Source organism: Python bivittatus, unplaced genomic scaffold (assembly GCF_059951505.1).
Source record: "Python bivittatus isolate LINGU-HERP-01145 unplaced genomic scaffold, Pbiv_v1 ctg000330_np1212, whole genome shotgun sequence".
Classification (NCBI taxonomy): Eukaryota; Metazoa; Chordata; class Lepidosauria; order Squamata; family Pythonidae; genus Python; species Python bivittatus.
The window spans coordinates 7,545,712-7,565,570 of record NW_028277058.1 but is presented as its reverse complement, the minus strand read 5'-3'; the positions used below and the strand labels follow the sequence as shown (position 1 = coordinate 7,565,570).

The following is a 19,859-nucleotide window of genomic DNA, read 5'->3' as shown; positions in this document are numbered from 1 at the left end:
GAGAATGCAAATCAACATCTCTTAAAAATTAATGCACAGGAAACTGCCTCATACTAGCAGACTTTTTGCATCTCTGGTTAAACCAAGTTCCACAATGGCTAAACAGCCTGTGGCCAACTTGGTCCCCCAATCCAAAGACTTTTTTGGTGCGGGGAGAGGCCGCTTTGTTTTCCTGTCTCCCTATTGCGTCCTTTCTCATCTCTGTCGCCTTTCTTCTGCAGTTTACCACTGCACTGACAAATGAGAGTACAGTACTCAAAACCAGCAGCAGAGGAGACTGCTGCTGAACTTTTCTTCCTGCTCCACAGTGTGCATAGCACAGCATCCACTTAATTCTACATTCAGAAAGCATTCTACTGTTAGAAAGCCTTAAGTGATAAAGTTGATGTACAAAAAAAGCTGCAGCTGGTAATTTTCCTATCAGATAAAAATTAAACTCAGTAGATTTAAGACCAGATAAAATGAGAGAGAGGGCTGATGGTGAAATCTACTTAAGAAAAAATACAGTATTTAATAGGGCTTAAGAAAAATATGGTGAAAGAGGTGTGGGCACATCCAGGCTTTATTCTGGACCACTGTCTGCTACGATCATCCCTACTTCCCCTTTGACCTGGTCATATGCACATTCCTGTCCATTCTGCAAGACTGCAATTATTTATTTATTTATTTGAATTTATCGGCCGCCCATCTCAGTGGACTCTGGGTGGTGCACAAAACTAAAAAAGACATAAAATCAGCTAAAGATAATTAAATCAAAGGCAGCCTGGATTAAAATGCTCTAATAACAAAATCCACACTAAACAAATAACAAACATCAACCCCAGGCCTGCAACCAAACCCAGGTTTTCAAAGCTTTCCGTAACCCCAGGAGAGAAGGTGCCATCTTTATCTCTGGAGGAGGGGGGGAGACAACTGTTCCAGAGAATGGGGTCTGCAACAGAGAAGGCACACTTTCTCAGTCCCACAAGATGGCACCATTTAATGGAGGGGACCTGGAGCACACCCACTCTGCTGGAACCTACTGGGGGCCAGAAACAATTGAAGACAAGCAAGGTATTGAGGTCCTATGCCATACAGTGCTTTATAGGTCATAACCAGCACCTTGAATTGCACTTGGAAGCCAACTGGCAGCCAATGCAGCTCACATAGCAGTGGTGACACAATGGCACATGGAGAGGGACCCATTACTGCTCACGCTCCTGCATTTTGAAACAGCTGTAGCTTCCAGGTAGTCTTCAAGAGCAGCCCCATGTAAAGTGCATTGCAATAATCCAATTATGAGGTGACCAGGGCACAAGTGACTATCTAAAGGGCCTCCTGATTGAGGAAAGGCATAACTAGTGCATAAGATGAACCATACAAAGGCCCTCCTCTTCAAGCAGTACCTGGGAGTCCAGAAGAACCCCCAAGTTGCGCACCAGCCTGGGGAAGTGCAGCCCCATCCCAGTCCAAAGATGGTGACATCTCTGACCCAGGGGGTCCAAACACCACAGCCACTCAGTCTTGTTAGGATTGAGCCGAAGTCTCTTCTGCCCCATCCATATTCGAACAGTCTCCAGGCACTGGGACAATACATTAACAACTTCACCTGTGCCGCTTGGGGTGGAAATGTAGACCTGGGTATCATCAGCATACTGATGATACTGTACCCCAAACTGGCTGATGACCTCACCCAATGGTTTCATGTAGGGACCACAGATGAGCTTTCCCCATCTGTCAACACCAACTGAAACCAACTGCTGAGGAAGGAGGTGAACCACAGAAGCACAGTGCCTCTCACTCCTAACTTCCGCAGCTAGTCCAGAAGGATACCATGGCTGACAGCATCAAAACCCGCTGAGAGATCAAGAAGTATTAGAATGGATGCACCACCCCCATCCCAGCTCCACAAAAGGTCATCACCAAGTATGACCAATGCCGTCTCTGTACTGTACCCTGGTCTGAAGCCAGACTGAAATCGGTCCAGGTCATTTGTTTCCTCCAAGATCCTCTGTAGCTGTCATCCAACCCCCTGTCCAACACCATTCCCCAGAAAGAGCTGATAATTCTCCAATAGAGAAAGGTCCAGAGAAAGGTCTTGAGGAGGGGCATACCACCACCTCTTTCAAGGCTGGTGGGACTATCCCTCTCTCAAAGAGGCTGAAACCACCGCATGAACCCATCCTATTGTCAACCTCCGGGCTGCTTTAATAACCTAGGCAGGGCCAGGATCTAACAAACAGGTGGCTGTACTAACAGACAAAAGGACTTTGTCTACTTTCTCAAGTGTAACAGAATCCCACTCAATTGAGATAACATCATAAGACTGTTTCCTGGGCAACTCATTAGGACTTGCCCAGTCAGAGTCCAACTCCAAGTAATTAAATCTCTCCTGAAAAATAAAGTTGTATACCATCATTTACCATAACTGGGACACAGTTATGAACTGCTTCTGGTTCTATCCAAAGGCAAAGACGATTGAACGTTTACTTCATTAGCTATGGCGGTTTATCAGACATTGACCATTACTCCACAATCTACTTTGGCACTCATTTGCTTAAAAAAGGCGTATACTCTAGCACATTAGAATTTTAATGTCTATATACAATCATACATACCAGTTCCTTTGCTTAAATATGGAGGCTTGAAGAATTTCACAGCCCCGTACAGGTTGACAACAGTCCCATTTTTAAGGTGATTCAGAGGAGTGTATGTGTATTGGGGAGCAACATGCTAGCAAGACAAAAGACAAAATGATCCTATGAGAAAAAGATCTATGGCAAACTACTCAAAAATTCTCTGACTGATCTATTTTTTCTTGCTGAGCGTTAAAATAGTGGAAACTATTATGAAAAAAAGTGATTTTTCCCATATAAACTAGAGGTCAGTAACTTTTTCAAGTAGTCGATATCATCGTGCAAACTCACATAATGCCATGATTATTTTTCCTTAAATACAGAAGCAGATTTTAAGAGATCTATTCTGTGAATTCTGCCAGTACCAAATAAATAAATAAATAATAAACAAGTACTTCAAAAAAACAACAATATAAAGATCAGTGGATGCCATCTAGCTGGTGGCGTTATGGTGCCCACAGTGCCCACAAAGTAGCTATACTGAATCTTTGAGCAGCTCTTTCACAGCTCTGAGAAGTGGATCCAGAGGGGTTCTTTACTTGCAAGCAAAGTGTCTTTTCAAATTATTTGCACAAGCATAAGAGCTAAATTCTCCTCTCATCTTATGAAAAAAGAAATATACCCTTGGTTTGAGAATCACTCAGAAAGACCACCTATACAACTATTCAGTTTCCTTGGCAACAGTATAGTAGTTACCTTCTTCCAAGATATTTTCTGATGTTAGATTGAGCCCACCAACCTCTTCCCAGTCCGGATAAGGTTGGTCCTAGCCTTGCCACCTAATGAGGCACTATCCATCTTGTGAGTAGAAAAGACTTATTTTAGTTATTGAGGCCACAAGTTTCATTGATTCAAAACATACCATGGCCACTGTTTCTGCCCCAGTCATAGTTCGTGATGATCTAGTACAAATCTGGGGAAAAAAAAAAAAGAATTATAGACGGTTAGCACTATAAAACAAGCTAAACTAATTTCAGACTCTTCATGCCAATATTTCAACAAGACTTTCATTAATTAATTGATTAAACTTAAACAAGAAATTAGGTATTATATCAGAAATAGACATCTCTTTAAGGTGCTATGACTCAGGCTAATCTAAAAGAATAATGATCTCTTGTTCTCTAAAACAAAGCCATTACTTTGCAAATAGATTAATTGGATATTTACTACTTTTAAAACATAATAGTAAGCATACTCTGCCAATTAGGGACATCTTCAACTATTCAAGCCAGTGTTATTATAAACCTACCTAAAGGTCTTATTCCTGTTATAACACTTAATTAAATCAATAAGGGACATTGCAAAATTCAGATTTTTATAACTTGGACAATTAGATTTAAAGATCCAGAAATACATCATTGTCTGATATTTTTAATTGCATTTTCTCTCTCTCTATGTGCGGCAGAGAGATATAGAGAAAAAAGAAGAGAGAACAAGCAATACTTTTTAAAAGTATACAGTAATACTTCCTTTAAAAAAACACACTATCAAATTGATACTGGTTTTATGTTTTTAACTTTTTGTTTAGTTATGTATTTAATTTGTATGTTGCTTCAAAAACTCTCAGCAGCCATCATGAAAAACACCATATAAAACAAACATCATATAAAAATTAAAAATTATTCTTTCTGCATTGTGTATTTTATCTATTATTAATGACCATGAGCGCTCACATTCACTAGAAGGGAAAAATATAAAACAGAGAGGTAACTCTAAAATCCTGTTAAGCATCAAAACTGGTTTTCTACCTGGCGGTTTCTAATGCACAAAAGGGACAGGTGTGTGTATTATTTAAAAAGTTATTAATTGTAATATGTAACCGTCTTTTAAAATTCCCTACAAATTACTCTCTAGTTCATCAACCAATTACGTGAGAATGGGGAGAATGAAAAAAAATAAAAACTTGCTCAACGTACATAAATCGTTGAGCTGGCTTCATCAGATACTTCCACCTGACAGCAATGCCTACTATGTTCACTAGCGGACTTTGACAAACTGAATCCAGTCACCGTGATGATATCCTATTGAAAGCAAAAATATACAACCAATTAGCATGTTATTATTGATGTCATCATTGTTATACTATTTATAGTACATCTTTTTAAGTCAGTTCTTTTAAAAAGGCCCCTTCACCAATATATTTTATAAATCAGAATATACACATGAGCATATATACATATACATATATTCTGTGCCTATGGTATTAACTCAACAGCCAAATAGTCATAAAAGCCAAAAATGTCATTTTATGAAGAGTGACGTTTGTGATGAAGCTTTCCACTGCACTCATTCTAAACAGTATTTTAAATGTCAATAACCTGAAAATTGCACTAGAGCAATAACGCAATAATACTTGCATGAAGTATATGCCGATGAAACGAAGCCAAACCAAACCAGACTATACTGGCTTGTCAGAATAAATAACACAGGAATTTCTTAAATCTCTCTCTTTCTCACCCATACATACACACACACACACACACACAGAGCAGAAAAGAAAAATAGAAAATATTTTCTGGTATCTCCAGGGTAGTGACAGAGCTTATGCCTGTGTAAGTATAAATCATTTTTGATGGTTGACATTAAAAGAGGTTATAGGTCTGATGGAGTTAGAAACAGTTCTCTGAAAAAGTGTTCATTCCCTTTCAGCTTTTCTGTGTACCTCTGCCATTGAATGGGATCAGAAAAGAAGTGTTTTGCAGTTCTTGCGGCCAAAGTTGGTGCAACCAGATATAGAGTCTAATGGGCCAATTACTTTTTCACCATGGCATATCGCTTGCAGGACACTTTGCCTATGAAATCAATGAACCGGGCACCACACTTTGCCGTTATTTGTTCATTCAGACTGACTTTCAGTATCGATGGGGCCCATATGAGGCTCTCATAGCTTTCAGTGGAAAAGATAGGCAAACATTTAGAAAACCCAGCAGGAGTGAATACTTTTTCACCGAATTGCATATGCATATTCCACTGAAACTGATGGACTTATAAAGAGGTATCACTGATTTCAGTATTATTCAGTTAAATTTCATTTTCTCTCAAGTTGTGCCCAGATCAGGAAAAAGAACTGGCAAATCACACAAAAAAATTGTGTGTGTGTGTGTGTGCCTTCAAGCCAGATTTCAAGCAACTTCCTGTAGTGGTCCCCGCAGTTTTCTTGGCAAGATTTCAGAAGTGGCTTGCCATTGCATCCTTCCTAGGGCTGAGAGAGAATGACTGGCCCACGATCACCCAGTTGGCTTTGTGCCTAAGGTGAGACTAGAACTCACCGTCTCCTGGTTTCTAGCCTGCTGCCTTAACCACTACACCAAACTGGCCCTCTTTACAAATACAGAAATGTATAATGGTTTGTAGAGATTTTTATCACTGTGCCATCCAACTCACTTTTTTTCTTTTTTCCTTTATTCCAGAAGCACTACATTCTGAATCAAGAATTGGAATCCACTGTATATGTGAGGAAGATGAAATTAAATATAGATAAGGCAGAGTTAATTGTGCTACTAACATAGCTTGCCCCAGGATCCAGATGGTAGCCTCCCTGATGGCATTTAGGAAAGCAATGAAAACAAAGCTCTTCCATAGAACTTTCAATTTCTTAAATTAAATAGCATTATGGATGTGGGATGATGGACCCCAAGGTGGGTAAATCATTCATGTTTTTAAAGTTTAACTCTTTAAAATCTGCTTTTATATACGTTATTTGCCTATGTTATAAACTTTCTTCAAGCGTACTGCAGCACATTAAAAAAATAAACAAATGAATAATAGGGGTCTGTCAATCCTTTGAAAGAAGTGCTTTGGAAGAGCTGGAAGCACATCTTTTTCCAGAGTTGTACTGCAGCTTCCAAAGCTAAAGCAAGTCTGAAAAAAGGCAAGAGAGCTTTAACAATTAGAAAAGTGATCCTTGGTAAGCATTTCCTACCTGACTAGAATTACATACATGCTCTCTGTTGGACTGCCACTGAAAACTACTACGAGATGTCAATAAATGTGGAATGTGGCTGCTACAATTTTAAAACAGGCAAATGACTTGGATCACCCAACCCATTTATTTTAATCAGTGGAACTGGTTGCCCACTTTTTTTTTTCCTTAGAATAATTCAATGTTCTGGCTATTGGCTTTAAAGCCCTTAATGGCTTTTGGCAAGGTTACTTGAAGAGGTGACTCTTCCCATACGAATCTGTGCAGCCTCTGAAATCACCTATTGGAGCCTCTCACAATAGCTGTTGCTTAGAGAACCATTAGTGACATTCACACTTTCTTATTAGTAGCACTCCATTCCATTCTACACTAAGTCACTTTCTTCTGTATCTATATTCCTTCAAAAACTGCCAATATTTCTTTTCAAACAAGTATTTGCTGTTTCTTAAATTTATTTATGTCAACTTTGTTTTTGTTATAATCTTTTCAACCTATTTTGGGACACTTGTTTGTAGGGGAAAGATTGAGTTTGGATTGGCAAAGTAGATTCCCCACCCCCATTTCATACTTTAAAAATGTAATTTTATTTATAAAATTTATTGAAAATATTTATACCTCACCTACATGTTGCTAGCACCAAATGAATATGTCCAAGAAGTTACCAGGAGGCAAACTCAAGTCAAAATCTTTTTACGTTCTTCGTGCAATAATAGGTTGCACAGAACTTAATACATTCTGTCTTAATTGTACTTAATTGTACTTCTAATTTTGTACAATCAGATTACCTTCTGCTTAGTTAGTAGATGGGGAAATTTGAGGTAGGGCCTTACTGATCCCATAACTTTCCTAAAAGTGCACCTGAACAGCCTAAGTTATTCTGTCAACTGCCTATTCTACAAAAGCAACATATGGTTGGATTTCAGGATATCGAGATGATGATGTTGTTGCTTGGTTGACATACTGTCTTACATCTTTCCTCCAAAATAATAGGCAACTCAAGATAAATTGCGTGAAGAATCTGTCTCGTTATTAGTTGGTTAAGCATATCCCCTGTTTTCTTACAGATGGAAAGAAATGCTGTGAGTTGGACAGCTTCATTACATCTAACATCTTCATTTTTTAACGACAGCCAGTTGCTCACTTAGAGCAAACAGTAGAAGTGGTATTGGAATACTATGGAGTGTCTAAAAAAACATGTCCACAAAGATCATAAATGTGGATAGTTGTACGACCATTACAAGCCAAGTGAAAGAGCAAGAAAGAGTAAATGTTAACTGCAGATGGTCTTGTAAATGTTCATCATACGACCATGCAAAATTTCACAAAAGCAGAAGGAGGGGGAAGAAATAAAATCAGCAAGAAATCTGGGAAAAATGAGAATGAACACAGAGAATCATAGGATAATTTAAAGGCTGCTTTACTTTTCCAGTTAATTCTGGCATTTCCAGAAGTACTATTTCAATTTTCGGGGTTAAAGTGCTATTTCAATTTTGGGGGTGGCATTGAAATATTATCAAATATAACATTTTAGCCTCAAAAGCTGACCCTTTGTATTTAATGGTTGCCAACAATACTCAAATTTGCTTTTAGAGCCATGGCTTTTTCATTTTTATTCAATTAATTGCAAATAAAAACCATTTTTAGCAAAATATAGTTCTTTGAATGTTCTTTTTGCTATTTCAGCAGTTGGCAACAATATTCCTTTAAGTGATTTAAAATCCTAAGTCCTAAATCTTTATATTATTTGTTGTACACTATAGGTAACTGCCATGATCGACAGGTCAAAGAAAGAAAAAGAAAGAAAGAAAGAAAGAAAGAAAGAAAGAAAGAAAGAAAGAAAGAAAGAAAGAAAGAAAGAAAGAAAGAAAGAGAGAGACAGAGAGAGACAGAGACCAATTTTGAAAGAAATTTCCAGGGAATGAAGTGCAAAAATATTAAATATTTTAAGGAGAAAACATATTTTGCATAATCCACTATTTATTTATTTCCCAATACAAAACATCTTAGAATAATGGGAACATGATAAGGAAGCTTCCTTATATGTGAAACACAAGATGGTCCAGCATTTGTCTTCCATCGACTTTTTTATAATAATATCAAAATCAGCCACAATTTCTCCAGCTGTGCTATTTGGAAGATGATTATCAAAATCATCTCCAATTAACATTATATAAATATAATTTCATAAATTCTTTCCCCCTCATAATTCCATGAAGTACTTATACCCATAGTTCTGATTGTTTCAAGTAGTAATTGCTTTTCTTTTTAGAATAACTAATTCATAGAATCATGTTTCTTCTTAACTGAAATGATCTTCCCTTAATCACATTCACAATAAGCATATACTGTACTCTAGTAGCTAGAAACCCAAATCACAAGGGAGGTTTTGGAACAAGCCCCTTCTGCCTGTTTGAAATTTACAATTGTTTCAACCTGATTGCTCAAGAGCTACATTCTACAGTCTCCTACTGAGAGATTGCAGTTTTAACACTTTTTTAAAAATGAAGAATGACAGAAGCACTAATTAAGTTTCTGAGGCTTTGTCCAATGTGATGGAGAAGCTGATTCAGTCATTGTTCTGTTCTGTTCTGTTCCGTTCCATTCCCCTCCATCCCAAGCTCTATTTTTGTGTCCTGATAAAGGAAATAGAAAAGTTGGAAAGAAAAGCTGATCTGCCTTCCAAGGAAAGATAACTGCCAAGTGTGGGGGATATACATGGGTGTGTGTGTGTGTGTGTGGTGTCAATTATTTATAGCATATTTATTATCCTAAGACAGTGTTGTCCAAACTTGGCCACTTTAAGATGAGTGGACTTCAACTCCCAGAATTCCCCAGCCAGCATGGCTGGCTGGGGAATTCTGGGAGTTGAAGTCCACTCATCTTACAGTGGCCAAGTTTGGACAACACTGTCCTAAGATAATGGGGCAATAGTTTTCATCTCCCACATTAACACTGGAAGGGGGATGAAAAAAGAGCAGAGGTACCTGTTACCTTTCTGAGTCTGCCTGGTAGCGTCATCTTAATTATGCTGCGGCAGACCAAAAGATTCAAAATTAAAAATGCTGCAAGTGGAAAGGGAAGTCACAATTCCACAGACTGTGCATTACAATTAATCCTGTATTCTCAGTACTGGCTACAGAGTTATTATCTTATACCAGCAATCAGTGTTTGCTCTGAACATTTATATCTAATGAAGACTTTTTAAAGGTCAGTTACTTGGGCACAATAAAAGTATTGTCTCATTCTTGGATTAGGCATTCATAGAACAAAAAATGAATTTAGATTCTCCCAACTTGGGGAAGGTTGCTATATCTTTACTGAGAAGATGCTCCATTGAACTCAATTAATGTATTCCCAAGGATAAATGTGTAAAAAGGAACAGTTACAATGATTTTGAGAGGTGGCAGAAACACCCTTTGCATGAATTTTTCTGAAGCTCTTAAGGGAAAAAAAAGCTGTGATTCTTCTAAACTTTTATACGTAACAAAAATGATCCATACAAACAAATCTGTGCCTGTACACATTCCTATAATTGCCAGGCCATGGAGGGATAAGTGTGTGTGTAATGTAGCAGTAAAAAGTTACATTTTCCTGTCATGCGGTGCTGATTTGCAACAGACTATGCCATTTGAATAAAACTGTTGAGTTCTAGCACTTGGTTTCTCACTGTTAAGAGACAAGGACTGTAAGCAAAGTACATAAAAAATGGTACAAACATTATATAAACAGTTTGTTTTTATCTGATCTTAATTAAAGTGGTGTACATTAGGGCTCTGCAATACTTTGGATTCTGTTTGGAAGAGGAGTTTCAGAACACGCAGGAGTACAAACGCAGCATCTGCTGAAATTCATAAAGCTGTTGCATCAGTTTCCAGGGTCCAGAAAACTCATGAGTGGAGTTTTGTATGTCAGACACACCTTTTGATATATGGTGGTTCTTCTCTTACTATGAGTTAATTATATTTTTATATTTTTTAAGATTTAAAATGCTGTCGAGCCTTTATAAGCACAATGACCTGAGTACAAATTACTTATTTAATTAACCTCTAGCCTCCTTAGGCGGTCTCAGACTGGTTTGATTTGACAATATACTTTGCATATAGTGGAAATCAAGCATGGCTGGACCATGAACAGGCAAATTAGTGGATAAAACCTGATATATTAAATTACTGGCATATAAAAATGGACTCCCTTCATATGAGAAGAGTTTTTAATTGTACAACAAAACAGTACTGTAATTGACATATTTAGGCTGAAAGTAATTATGTGAAATCAACATGCAGCTGAGTTCATCAACCCATTTGAGAGACAGTTGCTATTAAATAAACCTCTGGGGTGGGAGATGAAATGGTGTGAACTGAAAAAGGACGTCCCCACTAAGAATTCTGTATATTGAATTTATTTTGGGTAGGGAGGTGCACAGTGACAAGCAAAGTCAAACCCTTCCCTTCCCCTTTACTCCCTTCCAGTGTCTCTGATGTACAAAAACTCTTCACTGAATTTTTCTTACCAAGCTGTCATGCAAGAATAGAAAGTATAGGAAGATAGGAATCAGTGGTCTTTCCTTTTATTATTGTGGTTTACACTGATTTTATATCATTTTATGTAAGCTTTTATATATTATATATATATTTTATTATACAGGTAGTCCTCGCTTACCAACTGTAATTGGGATTGGAAATACCGCGGTCGTAAGGCACAATGTCACATTACTATGACAGTTCCAGCAGTCCCAGTTGCCATTGTTGGGCAAGTCCTGTACAGCGTCCCACAGTCACCTGATCATCACTTGTGACCTCCTGCCAGCTTCCCCACTGACTTTGCTTGTCAGAAGCTGGCAGTGAAGGTCACAAATGGCAATTATGTGACTGCGGGATGTTGCAACATCATAATTCAAGACAGTTGCCAAGCACCCAAATAATGATCATGTGACCATGGGGATGCTGCAGTGGCCACCACTATGAGGACCCATTGTAAGTCCCCCCTGTTCAGCACTGTTGTAACTTTGAACAGTCTCTGAATAAGTGGACATTAAGCAAGGACTACCTGTAACCTGAAGTAATGTAATGAATTTTGGATACTGGTCGGAGACCTTTAATAATTTATTAAATACAATACAATACAATACAATACAATACAATACAATACAATACAAATACTTTAATGACCAAGTATAAAATATACACAAGGAATTTGTCTTCGGTGACGAACAGCAAGATCAACAGTGCATTTGGATAGCAACAAAAATTAATAAACAGTAACAATAACACTGCCCAATAAAATAACTTTTCCAAAGAAGAAGCCACTGTCCAGTACATATCAAATCATACAGTGTTTAACAGAGCAATGGCACAAGGGAAAAAACTATTCCAATGTCTAGATGTTTGTTTAGTTACAGGAAGTGACAGGTGGCTACATTTTAATGGACTCTCCTGCATCCATTATAAAACAGCCCTTTTTGGTCAAGTCACAAGGCTGTTCTATCTGTGTTTTTACCTGGCTGTTTAGGTAATGCCCCAGTGATACCTCAGTGAACTGTACTAAATAGAGACATAATACTGAAATATAGGTAATGACAAATCTAACAATGAAAGACACCCAAGCACATCAGTAGTTCCAAGGAATTACAAGTTTAAAGACAAGCTAATTAATAAATCAAAATAAAGCTACATAGGCTGGTCTTGCAATGTCACATGTATCAATTGGGTAAATATAGACCATCTATATTAATTTTAGTAACAAGAAAAATAAAAGCATTTACCCCTTGCTGGACAACTTTGGCACAATCTTCTGCCAGTTTCCCATATATTAAAATGTAGATGCTGCTATTCCTGGAAGATGAGTTTTCTGACTCTAAAAAGATAAATATCATAGCCTCACTGTTTGCAAATATCTGAATACAACAGCAGCAGCTCCTGGTCCTGCATTCTCCAATATTATGACTAAGGGTTATTTCTCATTAGAATGGGAAGAAAACCCTGTGACCAGTTGGGAAAAAAACACGATATACATTAAGTGACTGGGTCACAGAACGTATTTTACAGGTTAGTTTTAAGGCTTAAAGAATCAACTCTCTCCAAGTCACTCTACAAGCAAAATTCCACTCATCTTGTTTCAATTTATGGGTAAGCATGGTGAACCAATACTAAGAAGCAAGGTTCATACTTTGGAAAGATTTTGTTCCCAAATAAATACTATGCAGCATTATTTACATTATATTACACTGCACTCATTCTCTCAGGAACTTTATAAATGTTCTCTCTGTGATAGTTCATTGCTTTTGTATTCTATATTTCTCACCTGCATCATGCACATTGAATACACATCTAGTTTGACAAACCTAACCATGAATATAATCATGAGAATATAGTACACTTTGTGCTGAAATACCTTGAAGTACTATCTTGAAAAAAGATGTCCCATTTCCAAGATTAGTCAGTTGATAGGAAGTAACAATGACTCCCTAAAATAGAGAAAAAGACCCTAATTAATAAATCTGAAACTTTACAAATGAGCAACCACATACAGAAATTAATACTATAACCTTAACCAATATTATCAGCCCATGTCCCTCTGAAATATTTCTACCATACTAACGAAACCATGGGGGTTTTATAGAGGCAGAACAATTAAGAGAATGCTCCTAAAGATATAAATACAAGGCAAATACAACCTGGCAAGACAAGATTATTGCTTTCTTGCCGCAAGCAATTCTGAGAGGAAGCCAATGTTCACAGTTTCTCAGTCCCCTTCAAGCCAACATTTACACAGTGCTATCTTTTAAAGATAGCTGAGATCATTAGTCTGTTGCAGTTAAGCCTACAGGTAGTCCTCGACTTATGATCATTCGTTCAGCGACCATTCAAAGTTACGACGGCACTGAATGAATGGTGGTTACGACTGGTCTGTGGAGTTCTGGCCATCCCAGCACCCCCATGGTCATGTGATTGCGATCTGGGTGCTTGGCAACCGGCTCACACCTATGACCGGTTGCAGCACCCCACATTCATGTGACTGTCATTTGCAAACTTCCCTGCCAGCTTCCCCAGAAAGTCAATGAGGAAGCTGGCAGGGAAGGTTACAAGTTGCTGGGGTAAGTCTCCCTCAGCTGCGCATCCACCCCCCGGCCCCTCTACGCTCGTGCCAGGCCAGCCGCTTGCACACCCCTGCGCACCCTCCCCAAGCCTCGCTGTGCCTCCCTTGCACCCCTGCACACCCTCCCCGATCCCACTGCACCTCCCTCGCACCCTCCCCGACCCTCCCTACACCTTCCTTGCACCCTCATCAACCCTCACCACACTTCCTCCCACCCCCACGCACCCTCCCTTGCACCCTCCCCCATCCAGCAGCAGCCACTTACTTGCCTACCAACCTCCTTGTAAGCCGTCTGGGACTTGCAACTTCCTACTGGCTTCCCCACTGACTTGGTTGTAGGAAGACAGCAGGAAATTACCTTGCCTAACAATGGTGGGACTCGGATAACAACGGCAACCAAGACTGCAGGGATTGCTGATTGCATCACTTAGCAATGGAACTTCCAGTCCCAATTGCCATCGTAGGTTGAGGACTACCTGTATCATATTTGGGTTGTACAAGTTTAAATTACAACCAGATGGCAACAAAAAGATTTTGATGTATTTGTTTGCTACAATCTATTCCTAGGTCTAATCTGTATACAAAAAAAAAAAAGTCTTTCAATGGTGCACCAATTGCCACCGTAACTGAATCCATCCACGTTACTGCTGATCATCCTCTTTTTTACTTTTCTTCCACCTTTCCCAGCATTAGAGCTAAGTCTACGCATAGTGTGTCTGAAGTATGGTAATCTGAATGTGGTCATTTGTGCCTCAAGTGAGAACTCTAGGTTAATTTGTTCAATGCTTTATTGGTTTCTCGGCTGTCCATGGCATTTTCAGGAGTCTTCTCCAATACTCAAGTTCCAAAGCTTCAATACTCTTCCTATTCTGCTTTTTCAAAATCCAAGTTTTGCTTCCACAGAGTGTCACAGGGAATATAATTGCTTGCATTATTCTGATCTTTGTAGGCTTCTGAATATCTTTTCCAAAGCTTTCATGGCCACTCTACCAAGTGCTAATCTGTGCCGTATTTCTTGATTTACTGATCCTGAAAGGCAGAAGCTACCAACCACTTAATTATCTTCATTGTAAATTCTAAGCTGGTTGTTGTACTTGTCATTAGTTTGGTCTTTTATATTTAATTTAGTCCCATATTTTCACTGTTCTCTTTGACTTTTATTACTATAGCTTGACCAACCTTTGCATTTTTGGCTACCAGAGTAGTGTCATAAGCACAGTGCAGGTTATTGATGTTTCTTCTACCACTTTTAAAACCAATCACATCTTTTTCCAACCCAGCTTTTCTTTATATTTAGCATATAGGTTGAATAAATAAGGAGACAGTTTACAACCCTGTCTCCCTCATTTAAAGCAATAGCCTTCCTAATAGTTTATAGTGCTGTGAAAACTGGACATTGAGAAAGAATGATAGGCTCATCTAAATTATGAATTTGGAGATGGTTACAATGAGTACCATGAACTGCACATAGAACCAATAAATTGGTCCTGGAAGAGAAACATAATGACTACTCCTAGTGCAATGACCTCCAAGCAGAACTTATATAACTCACATTCTTTGGGCATATGATAGGTTACAAAAAGGCAACTATGATTGGTTGAAGAAGAGAAGGGGAGAAGTAGATGGACAGATATGAAGAGCTGTGGATAGCCAACATAAACGGTATTTGTCCATACAGGACCCAGGAATCAGGCCCAACTCACTTGTTAGCTTTTAAAACAATGACTGGAGTGAGAGTGATTTAGCTATATTTAAGTCTTTAAGTTGTTTACATAAACTTCCTTGGGATGGTCTGCCCTGGACAGTAGCCTAAATATTGGGAACAAATATAGTGCATAATGTAGAGAATCACCTATGAAAACTACTTTTCTTCCATAGCTTATTACGTAGCACAATATTGAAGCTTCTTAAAAAGAATAAAGCTCAACATTACGCACAGCAGGAGAGATCAGGTATAGTAACAGTCTTGTTAAGCCACCTGAGTTATCATTTGCCTATACTGCTTCGGGATCAATGCCTGTAATCCAAGGATAAATGTCTGTTTTGAACCTACATTATGTACTGTTGCAATTGCAGCTGAACAATAATAAAAATACAGCACAGCCTCTGTGATCATACTAATGTACTCCCAATCTGCCTCTATGTAAAAAGCAGAAATGGATTCTTCAGAGCAATTTCTGTCACCTGCTTTTGTCAAATTAACAAAAAGCATTTCCTCTGTTAACCATGCTTTCTTAGACACCTAGTTTATTTTCTTCAGACAGCAGGTTTAAGTTACTTCAAATTTTCTTCTCACCGTATGGCAAGTTTCCCCTGAGGAAATTATCCTGCAGAATCAAATGGAACAGTAACATATATTTTATATTTGTCAGGGAATGCATGAAATGTCATTTTTACCAGCCTAAATTGGCTTTCTCTCTCTACCTCGATATTTATTTCATGAAAATAAATTGGGAGATTAAATTTCCCTGCCAAATGACTTAATAGTGCTTATATGAATATAAAATACAAGACCATAAAGGAAAAGTGGGCAATCTTATATGGTGTGGGGACTTCCTTTTTATGCCCTGCTGGGGGTCCTAAAAGTAGATTTGTTTATTTATAACAAATTAATATGGTCGCTCAACTCAAACAATGTGACCTTGGGATGCTTACAAAAAACAACCAAGATAAAAACAAGAGTTCAGCAATGAACAATGAAATCAATAATGAGCAGCTTGGCTCACATTCATATCCTCTCCTGATGGGAACTAATTCATTGTGACCCCAGTGCTCTTGCCATCACTGGACTATTTTTTTTTTTCCTGGGGTGGTTAGAGCCTTAAATTTTCTATAGAATGAAAGCATCTGTTTTGTTTTTCAAAACTCTTCCAAACCAGGAAAATCACCTCAATCTGGGGGATGTTAAGGGGTGCTAAAGACATCCGATTTGCCCTTGACCTCCAATATAATGAAACAGAACTGAAAATAGCTATATTTTCCCTGGAAGACTAAGGACCACATGTGGGCTGCCTACCCTTGCACTAAGAAGATAGTGAGAATCTGTTTTTTCATGTTTCAAAAACTGAGCCAATGGCACCACACTACCATGTTGATTGAGGCTGCAATCTGATAACAAGTTTTCTGAGCATCCTATTGACAACAATGAACTTATCTCTGACTAGACAATGGTAAATGACTGAAATACTTCCTCTAGCATTTTACTGATAATTAGTTCACCTTGGGGAAGCTGTAATTGGGGCATATTTGTTATCAAATTAGCCGCAAGGAAAAGAAACCACTCCCATTGGGTTCTAAGGTCCTGTTTTTACACCACACACAGGTAAAGCAGGAGATATAAAGATCCAGCTCCATAGTGAGGGAAGATTTTTATTTTTGGAAAGAGAAGTGACAAGTACTAGTGATAAGGACTAATTCTTGAAAGTATGCATACTATGGGCTGAAATAACTGATGGATTTACTGGGATGGAGGTAAAAATTAGGAAAAGCACCTTATGGTGAATAGAAAGCAAGGAGACAGCAAGGAGAAGAAGTGAGAGATGAAACATTCCAAAATTAAGATTTTCAGCATTGTAAAACCCTCATAAACCCTCATTAATATACTCAGTCCTCAGACTACTACCATATTTTCACATGCTAGAGCCATGAGAAGATTGACTTCTATGACAGCTGATCCTATAACAACAAGAATAGGGATTACCCTATTTCTGAACTATGCGAAGTGCTCTAACAATCTCTTTTTGCTAAAGAGCAAAAAGCAGTAAAAGTGCTGTAAATAAATTGTAAAAACCAATCAGGAATTGATATTACAACATGAAGCCCTCCTGTTAAGCATATTCTGTTCTTACATTACCAGTTCTCCATAGACAGTATTCCAGACTCAATGATCACTACATTAAGATGCATTGTACTATTTTAGGGGAAAGACTAGATAAGATTGTTTAGCTGGACCAGCTGACAAAGAGTAAGTATCATGTTTGGAATGACGATGATGATTCAGGCTACAATCCTAACTTCACTAATCTTGTAATAAATAGCAATGAATTTAGTGGAATTTATTTCTGAGCAGGCACACATAGAACTATGTTGCTAGCCCTTTTAAAAATATTTTGTAATATTGACAAAACTGAGTTAAAATATTTTCCTTACAAACCTTCTATGGTTCTCCCTAATGCTCCTTTTTCCTTTGTAATTCTCAGTTCACACATTATCAGCAAAGAGAAGCACATAATCTTTGGCTTAATGTCATGCACACTATATATGAATACTAATAAAGACTGAATTGCATGCTTTTTCTGTAGAGCTTTTTTTTCAGAACAGAATTAAAATATAATACATAATCTATGAACACTAACTGAAATACTTTTGTTTATCAACATCAAGTAAAACCAAAGATCCTAAGAAAGACTGGCATCTGTACATTAAAAATGTCAACAGCAAGCCTAATATATTGTAGTACCTTGAATCATATAGTATATATTCCAAAGCATAGGTGAAATAACACAATACACATATTCTTTGTACTGGAACCACTATGGGACAACAGAAATTACTGATGTAGAATTCATTTTATATTAAATAAAATAAATATATATTGTGATATGGTTTATCCATTAAAAAAAGTCTAGGAGGCTTTATTAAAATTGCCTAGGATCATATTGTAAGAGTATGGCTATCATGTCTTCAGAAAATAAATAAAAAGCAAAAATTAAATAGTTAAAATTAAAACACGAATGGGTAATATGGATTCCCCTACCTACGGCAAAGGTTCACTTAAAAATCCCTGTTTATCTCTCAATGTCTGTATACCTGGCCACTGGTTCTTAAACCAGGGTTAATTTGGGCATATCCTGGGGATAAGAGAGCAATTTGTAAATCCTTGTTTATGTGTCAAAGATCCAGTTTGGGGCTACCAAGATGTTTGTGTAAAATAGTCTGGGTTTTTTGGGGGGGCGCTGGGGGATATTAACATTTATTCAAGATCAGGAAAAGAAGCACTTGGGTCAAACAGTTTAAGAACCACTAGACTTAAACCGAAGTGATGCAAGACAGACACTGTATGCAGAAACACACAAGACAGAGTAACTTTTACTGAATCTGATGCTTGTTACAAGAGTGTGTGGGCTTTCTAGTCACAAAGACCCTGAGAGAAAGAGAGAGAGAGATAGACAGAGAGAGGGAGGGAAGAAGGAAGGGCAAATTAATTAACTTCCCAGAGTTGCTGGGAATCAGGCGGCATATAAATTTAATTTATTATTATTGTTGGTCACACAGTCATCCAGATGTTTAGACTGGATCTGGCATTTTTATCCACCTATTGAGTCCTTCCCAAGGACCTGGGATAGGCAGATGTTGTTTGATGGTGTTAAAGGTATTGTTGCAGGATATAAGCTGTTCCACATAAAGCTGCCTTTTGCAATTGACCGATGGTGATTTTGTCAATGCTGATGGTCTTCAAGTGGTGCTCCAGATGTTTTGGGATTGCACCCAAGGTGCCTATAACTATTGGTACTATCTTTGCCATAGTCATTCTACTTCTATTTGCAAGTCTTTATATTCTGTGATTTTCTCCAGTTCTTTCCCTTCTATTCTGCTGTCTCCAGGTATTGCAATGTCCACTATCCAGACTTTTTTGTTGTTATTATGTCAGAGCTGCAGAAGGAATCCAAAGAAACATTTCCCAGCCACAATGTGTCAGATACTTAGAGCAACGTTCAAAGGACCACCTTTCCTAGCGAGTGGGCTGTTCCAGGACAGCAAACTGCATCCACTTCTTTGGGAATGCGCCACTGGATGAAATAAATCCACTTTTAAAAAAAAATGAAATATGCCCCATTCTCCTTGCTCACACTTCATGCCGAAAAACGAGCGGCAGAGCAACTTTTCTGCCGTTCGCAACTACGCCCGTATTTCAGTCCTTGCCTTTTGCCAGCCTCTTCCCTCTGAAACGCATGAAGTACCTTTACCTGAATATATTGGTCGGCATAATCGCGCCCCAGCTGCAAATGCTCGAGCCCGACTTTCTCCAGGTGGCTGGGCAGGGAGTTCTTTAGCACCCTCAGGGACCCTCTCAGTAGTTCCAAAGGCATGGCGCCGGATCCAGACCCGCAGTTAACGGGACGGATCCATAAGAGGCACCTTCCCTCGCCGGACCAACGCTCGAACTCGCCAAGGAAACCCCAGCCACTGGCGTTCTCCTACCCAACCGCTCTAGCCCTTCTCACTCT

The 19,859-nt window shown here is 38.4% G+C and overlaps 1 protein-coding gene across 2 annotated transcripts in view; it reads right to left on the bottom strand.

The window, feature by feature from the left end:
* Window positions 1-19,835, bottom strand: part of POT1 (protection of telomeres 1) — a 58,401-nt gene extending 38,566 nt beyond the window's left edge. Inside the window, exons 1-6 of one of the 2 annotated variants that reach the window (XM_007430268.3) lie at window positions 19,599-19,835; window positions 12,928-13,000; window positions 12,299-12,390; window positions 4,532-4,636; window positions 3,478-3,528; window positions 2,598-2,712 (exon numbers count right to left, since the gene is read on the bottom strand). In XM_007430268.3, coding sequence (XP_007430330.1) covers window positions 2,598-2,712; window positions 3,478-3,528; window positions 4,532-4,636; window positions 12,299-12,390; window positions 12,928-13,000; window positions 19,599-19,721 — 559 coding nt within the window. In that variant the 5' untranslated portion in view covers window positions 19,722-19,835. The remainder of the gene's footprint in view (window positions 1-2,597; window positions 2,713-3,477; window positions 3,529-4,531; window positions 4,637-12,298; window positions 12,391-12,927; window positions 13,001-19,598) is intronic. The other variant, XM_025167951.2, reaches the window with a different exon arrangement.
* Window positions 19,836-19,859: the final 24 nt, after the last annotated feature.